Here is a 15,391-nt window from a genome sequence, read left to right as displayed (position 1 = left end):
GAAGAAGAGTTCTGCTAATTGTTGTAGCTAACCGTGGATTATAATGGACAAAATGAGTTCATTTAATTAAAAAAGTAAACACTTCAACAGACATGTAGACATAAATCTTAAAACAGATTATTTGCAAGTGTAACTTCAGAACAAATCAAACAAACGAAAACCTAGAAGGAAAAAAGGGGAGTTAATTCATAACTTAAGAATGTGGGTTTAAGGAAAAACAACCTTCAGAGGATCACTTCTTAAGATATATTTTGCTTTGTTCACCACATCCAATACTTCATCTGGTGAATAAAAAGATGGGAAATTTATCTTCAGATCCTCACTAGATGTAGCAATCACAATAACACTCTTTTCAGGGTAAAACAACATGTGATACTGGACACCATAAGTAGCACAAACTCTGAGTAGCTGCTTCAGAATGACCAAATCAGCTTACATTAAACGATTAACAAAAATATGACCCACCATACAACCAGTTATACAGAAATATCATTCAGACTTTCATAGAAGAAAACAGGAGACACGATTCCACCTTTTCTGACTCCATCAGATACAGAAAAGTGTTAAAATGTGGGGTTGGAGGTAGGACCAAAGTGTGAGGAAGGAGATCTCAGGAGCCAAACGATTGAAGGTAAGAAGGCTTTAATTTTTTTACTCACACAGCTTAGGCATGGAAACCAGGAGTATGCTGAGCTCCATCTAGACCAGAATAATACTTGACATGACAATGACCAACAACCAGGAGAACGACCAGGACACAGCAGGGAACAAAAGGAACAACAGGGTTTAAATACCAACAGTACAGCAGGAGGAACCAATGGGGAACGAGAACAGACAATCAGGGAGAACAAGGAACAGGTGTGACACAGACTGCAAGGAGACAGAGTAAAACACAGACTCAGCCACTGGCTGGGCATGACAAAAAATAGTTCAGATACCTCAGTACCCCACTGAACTCACATAGTTTGACGCTGATCATGTAAAATCCTAATTTAATATGCAGGACCCCAATACTTGTTCTGATTCATGTTTCTAGTTATTTTCTTGTAGATCAGTAAACTCTGGAACGAAACAGGGAATAAGCACTGAACACACAGAGAAAATTATGAAATACTTTGTGAAAAAAGCCTTTCTTTGTGACGACAACCTCAAGAAGTCTCGTGTGGAAAAACTAGTCAGTTGTGATTTGGACCCATTTGTCTTTGTGTTCAGATCTTGAAGGTTCTGGGGGTCCTGCTGATGTGATCTTCAGGTCTTTCTATAGATGTTCAGTTGGATACAGGTCAGATGACTGACTGGGACCATCTAGCAGTTTTACTCTGAAACCAGTTAAAGGTTTCCATGGCTGTGTTCGGCTGACTTTCTGAATAACTGTCTGGTAGCGCTAAAGATTTAATTGGACCTTAATGTTCACCCTGTTCTACTTATTCTACTTGTCATTTTATTTATTCCTCCAACATTCAAAGGAAAAAACTGGGAGGAAATCACCTGTTTTCAAACTTATTCAGAGTGAGGGGAAGATGTTGAAGATAATTATGTGTATGATGAAATGATACGCTCAGACTTTGTACGATTATTTGCCCTTTCACTGCATGTGTATTGGAGCAGTAAGTCTGTACAACCAGTTGGAGAAATATTTTGCATTTTCACATGGGGAGATGAGAACTGTATTGGATGTATTTATTTCATTCCCATTTTTGATGACAAACATCTCACAACAAATGAGAACGTTGTGTTGTGGCTGTAACTGTGGTCTAAACGTTCCAGCTTGGTTCAAACCAGAACTGATGCTTCCACATCCAGGCCTAGATATTTACTTTAGAAGAAAAGGCTTCTGTCTTTCAAGCAAACCTTTGGGTTTAGACGAGCAGAATACATGAGAGTTTCTGTGACCTGTGCAACCTTTAGTGTTAATGTCCTCCTCCTTGCTGCCTGCCGGACCCGTTTCAGTAGAACGTTTTCCTCAGTTTTAGAAAAGGTCCAGACAGTTTTTGTCATAGTGAATATATCCTCTTTAACTGATGGGTGAATCCAAGACAGGGCTTAAAAGAGGAACTCTACATGATTTTAAATCTTTCATTTAAAGGTAAAAAACCTGTTCACAAAATACAATCAAAGACTTACGGTTGTTTTCTTACATTTTTATTAATTTGAACCCCATCTTACAAAAGAACCACACAATTCATGGTATTTAGAAAATGTTTTTTAACCAGATTTATCTCCAGGGCTCGAGGAGCAGAACTCTTCACAAGTTGGGACACTAATTCTTTTTTTAATTTCAGCGAGCATTTCCTCGCTGATTTCTGGGTTCGAAACAACCTTTGCAGCAGATGTACCACACTGTGAACAAAAAAGTATTTACAAGTTTATTAAATAGAATTTTATAAATCTCAAAAATACATCATTAGTCGGTAACTATATGGAACATCATACAACAGGATTAAATAAAAACCAGCTGTCATAAAACTATATTCTATCACGTTAGATGTAATGCATGCACTGGTGCTCCTTCATGTGTGAATTTTTGCACAAAGTCTGCAATACATGCAGATTACTAGCCTGCATGGCCCGGTTTAATAAACCAAACCAACAAAAAACATGACCTCTTGGTGAGACCAAACACCTTTTCAGAAAATGTAAGACCATCAAACATCTACAACGACTCTTTAAATAAATCTGCATAACATGAGCTATAACAACATTTAATTTCCTTTTGGGATTAATAAAGTATGTTTTAATTGAATTGAACTGAATTCATAAGAAAACTGAAAGGTCTGACAAAATTGGCTTTTGGAGAAATAACATATTTTTTGAGTTTGAACTACAATGCAATTCAAGCTGTTTGCTAATAATATAACAATATAGGATTAATGTACTTAGTTTCCAGTTTACCACCTTAAAATTACATTTTTATCCTAAAAACAAAACGTCTGCAAATATTTTACCCAACTTTTTAAGATATTAAATGTCGGCTTTGTTTTTGGAAAAGATTTCACAGTTTAAATAATTGCTGTTCATTTTAAAGAGTAATAGGATGTTAAAGAAATTGCTTAAGGTTAATAATTATAGACATATTCTATTTTCACCCAAACTAGACGTCACCAGGATCTTGTTTGTAAGCTTCTTACCTGCAATGAAATCTTCAGCCCATAACGTACATAAGTAGCAATGTGCTCACAGTTGTTTTTTTTAGGATTCCAGGGCCCACAGTTGTTATATTTTTCTTTAATTCGTTTCGTAATGTCAGGTAGATTTATCTCCTTGTCCCATATTTTATCCAGGTAATTGTCACGCTCATTTTTCCCTTCGTCAACTAGTTTACCATAGACACAGTCGGATAAGGGCGTATGCGGGGGGATGATATTTTTGATTGAACCTGTAATTGATAAGGAAGCACAATCTTTGAAATATTGACTGTTGACATGCGGTTTAGTTGACACGTTTAGTTGAAAATAACTAACAGACACTGAACCTGTGAGGTGAAATATGTCTTGATTGGGTGCCTGTTCCTCAAATCTCTTGGATCCTATATAAATGGCGTAGTGCTTGTACGTGACAGGTTGAATACCACAGATGTTTTTACGAGGGAAAGCAATTATGTCCCCATATTTATACTCCTGTTGGAAGCAGAAAGAAGAAAATTTACAAAAACAAGTTTAGTTTTCTAAATTCACAAGCTTGTAGCACCACAGCCTCACTAATTATGAGTTAAAATTTGCTACAAAACCTTCAGATATACAGTTCAGAAAGTAATTTATGCTCAGTAGTAAAGCTGAGAAAATCGTTTTTCTCCAGTTAGCATAATATATATTTGCCCCCTATTTATAGATATCTAAAACGTTTTTATAGGAGATAAATTTACCTCCCCATAAATCACCAGAGTTAGGGTTAGGGATGTCAGAAAAAGAGTCACAACAATCGGAATAGGGTTCTTCATGTTTTCCAACGATCAAGAACTGAAAAGTATCATTGAACTGTTATTTTTGATTGACCTGCAGGCAAGAAAACAGCGATTGAAGCCAAAGTCAATAAATGTATTATTCATACTAACTATGTTTAATGAGGTTTTAATCAACAGGAGACCAAACTATCCTGAAAAGTAAAAAAGACAACCTTCTTACACAAAAGTAGATTACATTTACATTTCATGATTCGACACTGGCCTTTACATTAAATGTTTTGGGTATTAAAAATTAAACATTTTAGAAAAGGAAACCAACAACTACTTCCCAGCCTTTAATAGGATAGAAGAACAAAACGTAATATTACATGTCTTACCTTCACTGGTGAGCTGGTGGAAGTGTTTGTCTAGTAGAGAAGAAACTCCTTATTTATCATTCAGAACAATGAACCTGATTGTTGTAAAATATGAGTTTTTACTCTCTTTCCTCCCTGTGTACCACCGGGTCCGTTTCTCTCCAGTTCCGAGACCCAACCAGTAAAACCAGCAAAGTATTTACCTTGTGAAATAATGAGAAATGGTTAATTATAAAATCAAGATTTAATGCTAAAATGATCCGTGTACAGAGTATACAGTTGAACAGATACAGAGTGACATTCACCTTCGGTACCGGGCCCCCCTCAGCCCATCTTAGGGAAGAACTGAGAGGAGCAAAGAATGGAGCGTGACTCCTGCTTTTATCTACGCCTGTTCTTAACCCTCCTAAAGGGTTTCATCCTCTTGGATCAGTTTATCTTTGACTATGTGTTGCATCTTATGTGATATCAACAGTTATGTTGTGTAAGATGTAGCAGTGAGCGGTGCAGCAGATAAGCAACAAGGGCAGATTATATTATTTATATTTATATTATTTAATTAGGGCAGCAAAGAGATGATTAGAAAAAGGCCACAGAATCATACATCCGTAACCTGATAAAGCCGTCATAGTCCGGCCTCTTGTTGAGGTGACCTTCTGATTTGAATGTTTTAACATGCAAAAAAGATACACTGCAGCTTTTACATCAGGTTTGAAATGTTTAATCATAAACAATCTCATTTTTACATAGTCAGTTTTTACAAAGCTATGTACCTTCAGTACATTACTGTTTATTAGAAAGAAATCATTACTGTATGAAGAACAGTTCCCTTACTTTCTTGCTTTGCCCCTTAGTTCATGAAAAAATCAGATTAGGGTTTTTCTATTGTTATGCAACAACCTCTACAATTATAGTTGTTCCCAAATAAAGATATGTAAAAAAGCCTTAAATTCAACTTTTATTGCAGTAGCAGAATCTCTCAAAATCAGGAAAAATCCACTCTTTGGTTACTTTAACTGGTAAATATACTGACTTAATACAGCCGTTTTCTAGTCACAACAATCACTTTACATTAGAGTTAAATTCACCCTATTGTACTCACAAAAACACACAAACTCATACACAGATTGGTAGGCAACTTGCCTTTAAGTGCCTTGCCCGGGGGCACACCGACATGTGACAGGAGGAGGCTGGAATTGAGCCAACAACTTTCCAATTGCAGGACTCTGAGCCATAGTCGCCCCTACAATTTTAAAAGCATACAGTTTGGATAAAATACCATAATTTTTCCAGATGGACAGTATTTAGTCTTCACCCAGAGCCAGTAGTTGGTTACACCCATATAGGCGGTCACCTAGAGGCCCCCTGCTTGAGAGGGAATTGCAAGGAAAACAACTCAATAAATAAAAATAAAATGTTCAGCCCTGACTGGTAGCCTTTCCTTTATGCTTTGTGAAAATAAAACATAAATAAATATGAGCCAGAATAAACAGTCACAGGCCTTGTTGTTTCCCAATTGATTGACCTGCTCTGAACCGGTTCTGCATGGAGCAAAGTGGAATGACATGGATGAAAAATGTGCCTAAAAGGTCAGTTCAGAGCAGACGGGATTTGACTTCAGTTTTTGACTTTGTATCATAAACTGTTAATGGACATGCAAAAACACACAATAATACTGAAAGTTGATGTTATCTTTGAAAAATATAACAGGGTGAACAAAGATCCTTGGTTTCAGCTTTTAGCTGTTTAGCCATTACTGCTCCCAACAAACCTCAAGTGTGTACTTTCCTTGTTTCTTGTGCAAATATAAAAAGCACAATTTTTCCAATTTTACCTATTACAACTGTAATGTATATATTAGGATTTACATCTTGTATTTATTCAGAACTGTATAGTTTTTCCATTTGTATTTTTATTCTTTAGTATTATTGTTTATTTCTAGTTTGTATCTTTGTGCTTTTATTTGGAGGAAGCAGTTGTAATATTACTGTATCAACAGGAGAAAGCATTTCTCGTCATCTCCAGTCTCATTCGCAGGTCTTTGACTGGGGAAAAACCCTAATAACTGTATGACTTCAGAGCTGAGACACGCTGAGGACAATCACCAACCAAACCTAAGTGTAGTTGTGTTGCGACAACACTAAATGTGTGAAAATTACTATTTTTTCTTTTTGTGAGTTCATAGTGACATGTTTTGAGAAGTGGACTTAATATACATAATACAGAGGAACTGCTAACAGATTTGCCTGCTTTTATGTAATTATATTACAGGTGCATAACAGAGATTTTTAAAACAGTAGATATGTAGTTTCAGTGTTGTCCTCCTTCATGAGACCCAGGGCTATTAAAAAATATATCCCAGAACCTCAGGTATAACTAAGCCTTTGGCCGTACTATTTTACAGAGCTTGCATGGTCTTTAAAATACAAACAGACCCACAGCATCACAATCCTCCACCATACTTACCATAATGTCCAAAAACTTCATCAAAGATAAAAATGTACAATCATGGTGTGGCAAACGGGTGGGCAGTGCAAAGATGCCCCTGGAACAGTCCAGACATACCAGCTGGGTGCAAGGTTCTGTTTTGTCCCAGTCAAAGACACAGTAATAGTGAATAAATGCCTCAAAATGAAAGTTGAGGTTTTCTTTTAAAGGATGAAAGGGAATACTGAGCATTGTTTTTTGAAATTTCCACAGCCATTAAAATTAGTACTGTCCCACATGGCCTTAATATACTTCTGGTCTTAAGATTGTTCATGAAGTTTTAGCACCTAACTGATCCAGGCAGAGTTAGACACATCCTGCTTAAAGCCTTCTCCCTACTGTTGCTTGCAACTCTGCACACTAATCAATAAACCAATCTGACTGTCTGCAAGTAATATTAGAACAGGCGTATAAACTGGAATATATTTTCTTCATTGACCTAGATAGCTTTGTAAATATGCTGCATGACAATGATAAGCTACATTAAATGACAATCGATTTAATCTTTTGTCATATTTTCCTTCAGAGCCTTCAGTTCTTCGTGTGAATACCATGAGATCACACATATTTACCACCTTTTGATCATGGAAAGAAGAATGCATATAGTGACTGGAGGAGAGACTGCTGCAAGTCACTGACTCGATGCAATATGCTGGATTTCCTTAGATAAACTTTAACCCAAAATAAACTGAATCCGACTGCACTGTTTGATAGTTAGGATTCATTAAAAAGGATGTAACCACCTTGAAATCTGTATGATTCGATTGAATTCACTTTGTAAAGTGCTCTGAGACATTATTTTGTGATATGGCGCTATATAAATAAAACTGAACTGAATTGAATTCAAGGCTGCATGGTGGTGCAGTTGGTAGCACTGTTGCCCTGCAGCAAGAAGGTCCTTGGTTCAAATCCTGACTGGGGGTCTTTCTGCATGGAGTTTGCATGTTCTCCCTGTGCATGCGTGGGTTCTCACCGGGTACTCTGGGTTCCTCCCACAGTCCAAAGACATGCCTGTTAGGTTAATTGGTTTCTCTAAATTGATATTAGGTGTTTGTGTGTTGCCCTGCGATGGACTGGCAACCTGTCCAGGGTGGACCCCACCTCTCGCTCATAAACTGCTGAAGAGGCACCAGCTTCCTGTGACCCACTATGGCATAAGTGGTAGAAAATGACTGACAGATTGAATTCAGTTAAACTTTATACAAAAATCAACTCTACAGTTCGGATACATAAGGGGACTTTAGACAACAGTAAAACAATTACAATAAACTTTCAACTGTTTCAGACATGACAAAACAAAGAAAGGACAAAGTGATAAGTGAGATAGAGGTAGTTACTTTGCATAAGCTGAACTGTAGAAGCTGTAAAAATAACAGTCTGTCGACAAGAAACAGTTGTGTTGGAGTATTTAAATTGTGCAGTCAGTAAAATGATATGAGAACCAGTACTAAAGTTGTGCACATTGAAGAAATTAGTTAAATTATGAACGCAGATATGAAAAACCGTGACAGTCAGTCATCACGAAAGGCAAAAATAAAATGTATCAAACCTGCAGATAGCTGCTGTAGCCCTGGAAGCTGTGAAAATGTATTTCAAATGGAAATATTTTTTATAAAAACAGAGACAGCTCTAAATCTATAGGTTGACACTAAGAATTCAATAAATTATGATAATTCTTGTGAAAAGTGACAGAATCTAATTTCTGTAAGTTGGGGGAAAAAGCTGTTTAGAAAAATGTGAAAGTTTGGGTTAACATACTAACATTCACACAAACAAGTCTGTTTTTGGGACTTTTCTGGGATATTCGCCCCATGGGGTGTGGAGGAGGAAGAGTCCCGCATGTGGTGTCCTCACCAGATAATCCACACCAGCTGATTCCTGTGGCAGATGGCCTACTCAAAGCCTAACTGGCTCCCTGTTGACAGAGCTCCAAAGGCAGAGCTGCCAGGAAGTGCAAGTCAGCTGCTTGTATCCATGACCTTCATTCATAAGTTTACTCATCATCAATATCTCATGAACATCGCTGATGGAACAATGATGACAGACCAGAACAACATCCTTATTACTGCAGACTTTCTGTCAATATTAAGGAAATGTATGTAAACTTATAACTTTTAATAGAAATAGAAAATTCTCAGTTTTTTGAATTTAGTATCTGAAGCTGATTTAATGTCAGACAGTGAGATAAACGTTTGTCAGTTTGCAGTGTATGTAAATATCTGGTTCCAACTGTATCTCTGTGAGATCTGCACATCTAAAGAGCCTCTTTAAAATCAGAGCTGAGTAAACTGAGGCTCTACATGTCTGCAGTTCCTGTAAAGATGAAACAGAACCAGCCTCAACGTGTTGATTTTAGATTAATGGGAAAATATCTCTCCCTGCTGGCTGTTGGAAGTATTTCACAGTAAAAGGTTATAATCAGATGAAACCAGTCACACAAATAACAATAATCCTTCTCGTTTCTCAGTGTGATGAATTATATTTATTTTAAGACCTCAAAGAGTCACAGCTTCTCACAGAGTCCGCTTCATCCGCGACCCGGTCCCAGATGAAGCGGAAGACGACGAGTATGACCTCAAAGAGTCACAGTGATTTACTAAACGTCAGTTGCTTAATATCTAATCATTAAAAGTCGCTCCATGGTAAATTCACAACTTAAGGTTTGTTCTATTTAAAAAAAATAAAATCTGTCAAACTTGACTTAAAACGTTATTGCAGACTAACAGAAACAACTTGTTTATAACTGATCCTAACATGATAATTACATATGAAAATTAAAGCAAATATAAGGTCATTGATTTATAATATTGGAAGTAAAATCTGTTAGTAACTCTTCCTCACATCAGACCCAGATGTTCAGAGAGAAACGGGTCGAGCTCACAGAGAAAGTGGATCATCTCTGAACTTGCAGCGTCACCTTTTCTCCTGACTGAGTCGACTAAAACCCGAGCTTTGCCTCTTCTGGTCTTCTCCCCCTCTACTGTCTCCCTCTCAGAATCAATGAGGACCTTTTTCCTCAGCAGTCTGTCCAGTAGACTCTGCAGAACTGGTTCTGATATCCCATCCATGAAGCTGATCCTTATCTCCTCCAGTTGCTCCTTCGGACCGAGATTCTGTCGGGTCGGTCCACAGGATCTTTGTACTCTAGCAGCAGAAAGACAAACCCGTCTCTCCCAGACGCTGCTGGAGCTGCTGTCCTTCAGAAACAGTTTGATGTGTTTCATCATTTTCTCATAAACCACCTGGAACGTTGGGAGGTAGTTGTCATATGACTCTGCATCAAACTCAGCTTCTGTGGGCTGAACCAGAACCGAGTCTTCTCCAGAACAGGTGGACAGAGTGTAAAGCTGCTTCAGCTGCAGTTTACAGTGTGGAGGCGTCTCTAGAAATCTTTCATCTTCATCTAATTTCTTCCTGAAATGCAGAACATTTTTAAGAACAACGTTTTTAGGCAGCATCAGGACATTAATCAGGTGATCAGACTCCGGATCAGTTGGAGACTTGTAGAACAGCAGAACCAAGGCTCGGATCGGAACAGGGGGAGAATCTTCATCCTTGACGTTACCAAAAGCAGAAAACCCTGTGATGCTGATGATGACGTGAGTTTCTGTGATCTTCTCAGGCCTGATAAACTCGATGCCTTCATCATGAACATGAGCGACTGACAGGAAGTGACATCCACCTGTGGAGCGGATCTCACAGTGTGGGAGATGAAGCTGAACCACAGACTGCTGCTGACATCTGATGTCAAACAGAGGTCCTGCAGGCTTCTTGTCATGTTGGCTCAGTAATGTTCTGCTCCAAGGAACAATCCTGTAGAACACGTCTCCTTCTCCCTTCATGTCAAACACCAGGCTGCTCAGTCTGCACCGGTACAGGCCTGGAGAGGAGCACTGGAACCAGTAGGTTTCATCATCTTCATCACCAGTGAAATTAGGAGTAAACTCCTCAAAGCTGCTTTGGAGCTTCATGTTGGGTAAACTTGGAGCTCGGCGTAAGTTGATGATGGTTGCTGGAGGTTCCTGACTCTGTGAGGGACAGCTCTGAGACAAACAGGATGGGGTTTTAATCTTCTCTCTGTTTTCCAGCTGTTCATGAAGTATGGAAGACTGAGTTTCAGCAGGTGAGGAGTATTCTGAGATGATCAGTGGATCCGTTTCTCTTGGGAGAGTTCGGCCAGAACCTGGTTTTCTCAATGCAGATCTGATGTCTATTGGTTTATAATACGGGGAATAAGAGATTCTGTCACAGTCGCCCTCTAGCGTTACCTCATCATAGCTCCTCCTAAAAGATATTGACCCAAATTCTCTTATTTCTCTTTTGAACGTTCTACCTTTTTCTCTTCTCATAAGCCAGCCAGATGGTTTTAAAAAAAAATCTGAATCTTCCTTATTTTCTACTTTCCCGGCACCAAGCGTAGAGTAAAATGATTCATCCCAAACATCTTCTGTCCACGAAGGTCTAGACCGTGGAAGATCTGTCTGTGAAACTAAAGGGTGATATTCTACAAAGTCCAGTTGGTGGCCCAGTCTGATACTAGCAGAAATACTTCTTTTCGTTGCAGTTCTAGGCACTGAGAATCGCGGCAGTAAGAACGGTGGAGTTTTGTTTTTAGAAGATGTCTCAAAAGGTGTAGGAGATGTTACAGTCAGGGCACAATACACGTCACCAGGATCTTCTGGTTCTGTTGCTGTTTTGGAGCAACATAACCAGGAGAATCTGTTTGCATCTCCTGGTTTGTCTTTGTTTTTGGCCATTTCTCTTTTCTTTTCTTAAGTCCAATAACGTTTCTTCGAAAAAATTCATTTAAAATGACTCCTTCATCTTCCTTCTGGCTCCTCTGTTCTTCTCCTGCTAATGGACCTTGACAAATAAAAAACAAACAGAAAACATAAATTTTCTTTGTCCAAATGAATGTTCTCATGGTATTATTTCCACATCCAAAGTATAGAAAAACATCTCATTCTAACTTAATGTGTGAACGGCTCATTTTTCCTTCCATAAAATCCGTCCTGTTTTTGTCCTAAATAAGTTCTTCTGGTCCAACTTTGTCCATCTGTCCTCTCTGGGACTTAGACATGATTCACAAACTCAGTACCTTCCAAATGTTCTCATATACTTGTTTTTAAATTATTTATAAAGATTGAAAACTTGAATGAATTCGGCTTGAAAAGCTTTAAACTCTTTTTTTCTTAAAAACTGTGACAGATGTAGAGTCATCTAATCGGTTTTATTTGATTACATTTAGCTTGTTTTTCTACATCAACCTAATAAACAGATGTTTCTTTTGTGTTTCCAACATGTTTGCTTGTAAAAACAAGGAACAACGCAGATAAAAAGCGCAAAAACTGGAAATAAGGGAACCAAATTATTTCTACATTGTTTGATTTAGGAAACTAAAATTGCTAGAAAAAAGTGGATGTTAATAACAATAACAATAATAATAATAAAGGCTTCATGGGTAACAAATGATCTTCCAAACATCTCTGTTCAGCTTTTTATAATGCAGTTCAGATTGGACCAGTCAAAGTTTTCCAAAGAAACACTATAAATTGTGCCCTTGTGGTTTTTTTACATGGTAAAGATAAATGTAATCTGCGATGGATGTAGAATATTCCAGTTAATGTTAGATAGTTTTTCTCTTTTCAAGCAGGACCATATGTGGTTCTGATAACCGAAATTAAGCGTGTTTCTCAAATTTGTAGAATATTCCGGCTCAGGTCGGACCCATTCCAGATGCTGGACCTGATCTCAGCAGGTAACAGGAAGCTGTGACTCCTGGCATGTCAACGAACAAACCGCACTGTGATCACAATCTCCATCCAGGTCCAACCCAGAAGAACAGCCAGAACTGCTATCAGCGCTGAACCAGCAACTCTCAGCTGTAAATGTACAGCTTATGTTGAGCCGGAAATACAAACCGTAACACCTGAAATGACAGGTGCTTATATAACCTGAGAAAGGTTATATAAGCACCTGTAAAAGGTCAGGACACATTTTTATCTTTCAATGATTCCCCTTTTTTATTTCTTGCTACCTTGTCTATATTTAAACTGAAGTTATTAAAACTATGAAGCAAAAATAAATAGAATGAAAGAGTAAACAAAGCATTGTGAAATAACTCAAAACATTTTTTATGTTTAATTCTTTAAAGTAACCAACCTGTGATTACTGCTTTAGACTCTTGGTGTTTTCTCCATGAGCTTCATGAGGTTCATCTCCTGGAATGGTTTTCCAACAGTCTCCAAGGAGTTCCTAATGAAAGGGCCCTATAAGCGCAGGTCCTCCAACTGGTTCCAGATGTTCGTCCAGCTCTGAGTCGGACATGTTCGGCTCCAGATGCTTCGGTTCCGTGTTTAGAGGGAGGCATCGTCATCTAGCTGCGGTTTGTTTCGGACTTCCAGCATTTTTTCAGATTCCCCGCTGGATTTGTGATGAAATTAAGAAACGTTTAGGATTAAGACAACTTTAAACGAGCTGATCGGTTATTAGTCTTCACAGGGCTGACTGAAAGGAACCACTCAGCGTCTGTCTTCCTGTTTTCTCTCGAAAAACTGGTTCCCTCTGGATTATGGGCTGGTTCTCTGTTCTGCACCATAATGGTTTCATATTTAACCCGACATTTTATTGAATACAGGCTCCATATTTTGTCCCACCGCCCATTCCAACCTTAGGTTGAATATTTGCGCTCCGCGGATTCAGCGGCGTCAGCCTCCTCTTTGTGGCCGCCCAGGCAGGCTGATTTCGGGCAACAGGTCTCTGCAGTCTCGCTCCTCCTACACACGGTGGTTCGCTTAGGGACCGCCAATAAATGTCCGAACCGAGAGAAACAAGAATGAATAACCTTCATGTCTGGTGACCCAGTGACACAAAATTAATGTCAAATCATTTTATGAGACTAGAAAGACACTAAATTATGACACTAATTTATTTTGGATTTAAATACATTTGATATTTTTGGTGGTATTTTTTAATCAAAATTCACACATTTTCTTCAATAGCTTTGAGGTCATGTGACCAACTGACACAAAATCAATGTTGAATCATCCTGCTAGAACGGAAGAAGGGGGCACACTCATTTTTTTTCTGATTTAGGTGCATTTCATGTTCTTTATACATTTTTTATGTTAAGAATCGTTATTTTTCTTCAATAGCTTTGAGACCAATTGACACAAATCTAGGTGCAAATCGTCCCACTGCACTGGAAGAAGGAGGCATCCTCATTGTTTCTGGTATACATAAATCTTCCATTTTTATCAATCTTTTTCATTAAAAATCATGATTTTTTTTCCAATAGCTTTTAATTCACATGACCCCATGCAACAACCCTTTTTGTAATCACATTTGATCACATTGATTAAACATAGGATTATAATACATACTGTGATCAGTTGCAAGGTAATTCTCAAAGCTTTCAAGCTCCAGTCAAATGGAAAACATTGTTTTAAGCTTTTTTGAAACTATTGGATGGGTGCGAAAACTTGTTATCACTCATGTAAAAACTTTATGCTGTAGTGCAGCTGCACTCCGCTTTGTATCGTGCTCTGGTATGCAGCCCTCCTGTGTGTGGGATCACCGTTATCTATTTGTACACACACACACACACACACACACACACACACACACACACACACACACACACACACACACACACACACACACACACACACACACACACACACACACACACACACACACACACACACACACACACACACACACACACACTCTCACACTCTTGTTTTGCTATATGTAGTGAGGACCATCTGTTGACTCCCATTGACTTCCATTGATTTTCAGTCATTTTCAACCCTTTCTATGCCCTAACCCTGACAATAACCCTAAACCTAACCATTACCAGTGCTTACCTAACCCTAACCTTAACCTAAAGTCAATTCACACCTTAGTCCTAAACCTAACCGTTAGCAAAATAGGTCGTGAGGACCAGCAAAATGTCCTCACTTTGGTACAAACGGTCCTCAATTTGATGGTGAAATCGGGAAAATGGTTCTCACTGTGATGCCAAAACAGGAACACACACACACACACACACACACACACACACACCCTGTCTGAACTGTCTGTTGAACTGTGCATATAAATAAAGAGATAGGGTGTCAAAACTTTGTAGTCTGCACTGCAAAGTGAGCTACCCTTGATGCAAGTAACTCTGACTGTATCGTTCTTACCTCTGAGTTGACTAAATAATACCTTACATTTATTGGTCCTTCGTAGCCGGATTAATTCAATAACCTTATTTCTCTTTGCTTTAACAGTGACTCTGGGATCCGTGGGGGAAACCTGACGTCGAGTGAACTCTGCCGCACGGCCTCCCTTAGCCTGGATGGCTGAAAGTCCCGGTGTATAGATTTGCATCAGGCCGGTGGATTATCGTCTTGCTCAACGCCGGGTGACTCTCAGAGGATCCAGAGAGTCACCAAGAAGTCAACTCCGAGGTGAGACAGTTTTAAAATAGAATAAGCGCTAAGATAAGAAAAAGTCGTTGGTAGTGTGTCGCCGTTAAGGACACTGCATTGGGAAGGTTTTATTCCGCCGTGAAGGGAATAGCGATAAATTAGGTAAGACCCCCCGGGAAGGGGGCCAAATAAAACGACTAAGGGTTATTCCCCTGCGAGGGAATAGAATA

The 15,391-nt window shown here is 38.7% G+C and overlaps 1 protein-coding gene across 1 annotated transcript; it reads right to left on the bottom strand.

Annotated features, from left to right (window-relative positions):
• Positions 1–7,924: 7,924 nt before the first annotated feature.
• On the bottom strand, positions 7,925–13,514 carry LOC124858153 (caspase recruitment domain-containing protein 8-like). The gene is made up of 2 exons (XM_047350049.1): positions 12,907–13,514; positions 7,925–11,607 (listed from the first exon to the last, which is right to left on the bottom strand). Exon 2 carries the CDS (start codon positions 11,499–11,501, stop codon positions 9,582–9,584), a length of 1,920 nt encoding a protein of 639 aa, XP_047206005.1. The 5' UTR covers positions 11,502–11,607; positions 12,907–13,514; the 3' UTR covers positions 7,925–9,581.
• Between the last annotated feature and the right edge of the window lie 1,877 nt (positions 13,515–15,391).

This window comes from Girardinichthys multiradiatus, chromosome 21 (assembly GCF_021462225.1).
Source record: "Girardinichthys multiradiatus isolate DD_20200921_A chromosome 21, DD_fGirMul_XY1, whole genome shotgun sequence".
Lineage (NCBI taxonomy): Eukaryota > Metazoa > Chordata > Actinopteri > Cyprinodontiformes > Goodeidae > Girardinichthys > Girardinichthys multiradiatus.
The sequence above is the reverse complement of the archived record's forward strand: the minus strand, read 5'-3'. Positions and strand labels throughout refer to the sequence as shown.

Coding starts and splice junctions, on each gene's coding strand:
- LOC124858153 (XM_047350049.1), bottom strand. CDS start 11,501: ATGGCCAAAAACAAAGACAAACCAGGAGATGCAAACAGATTCTCCTGG.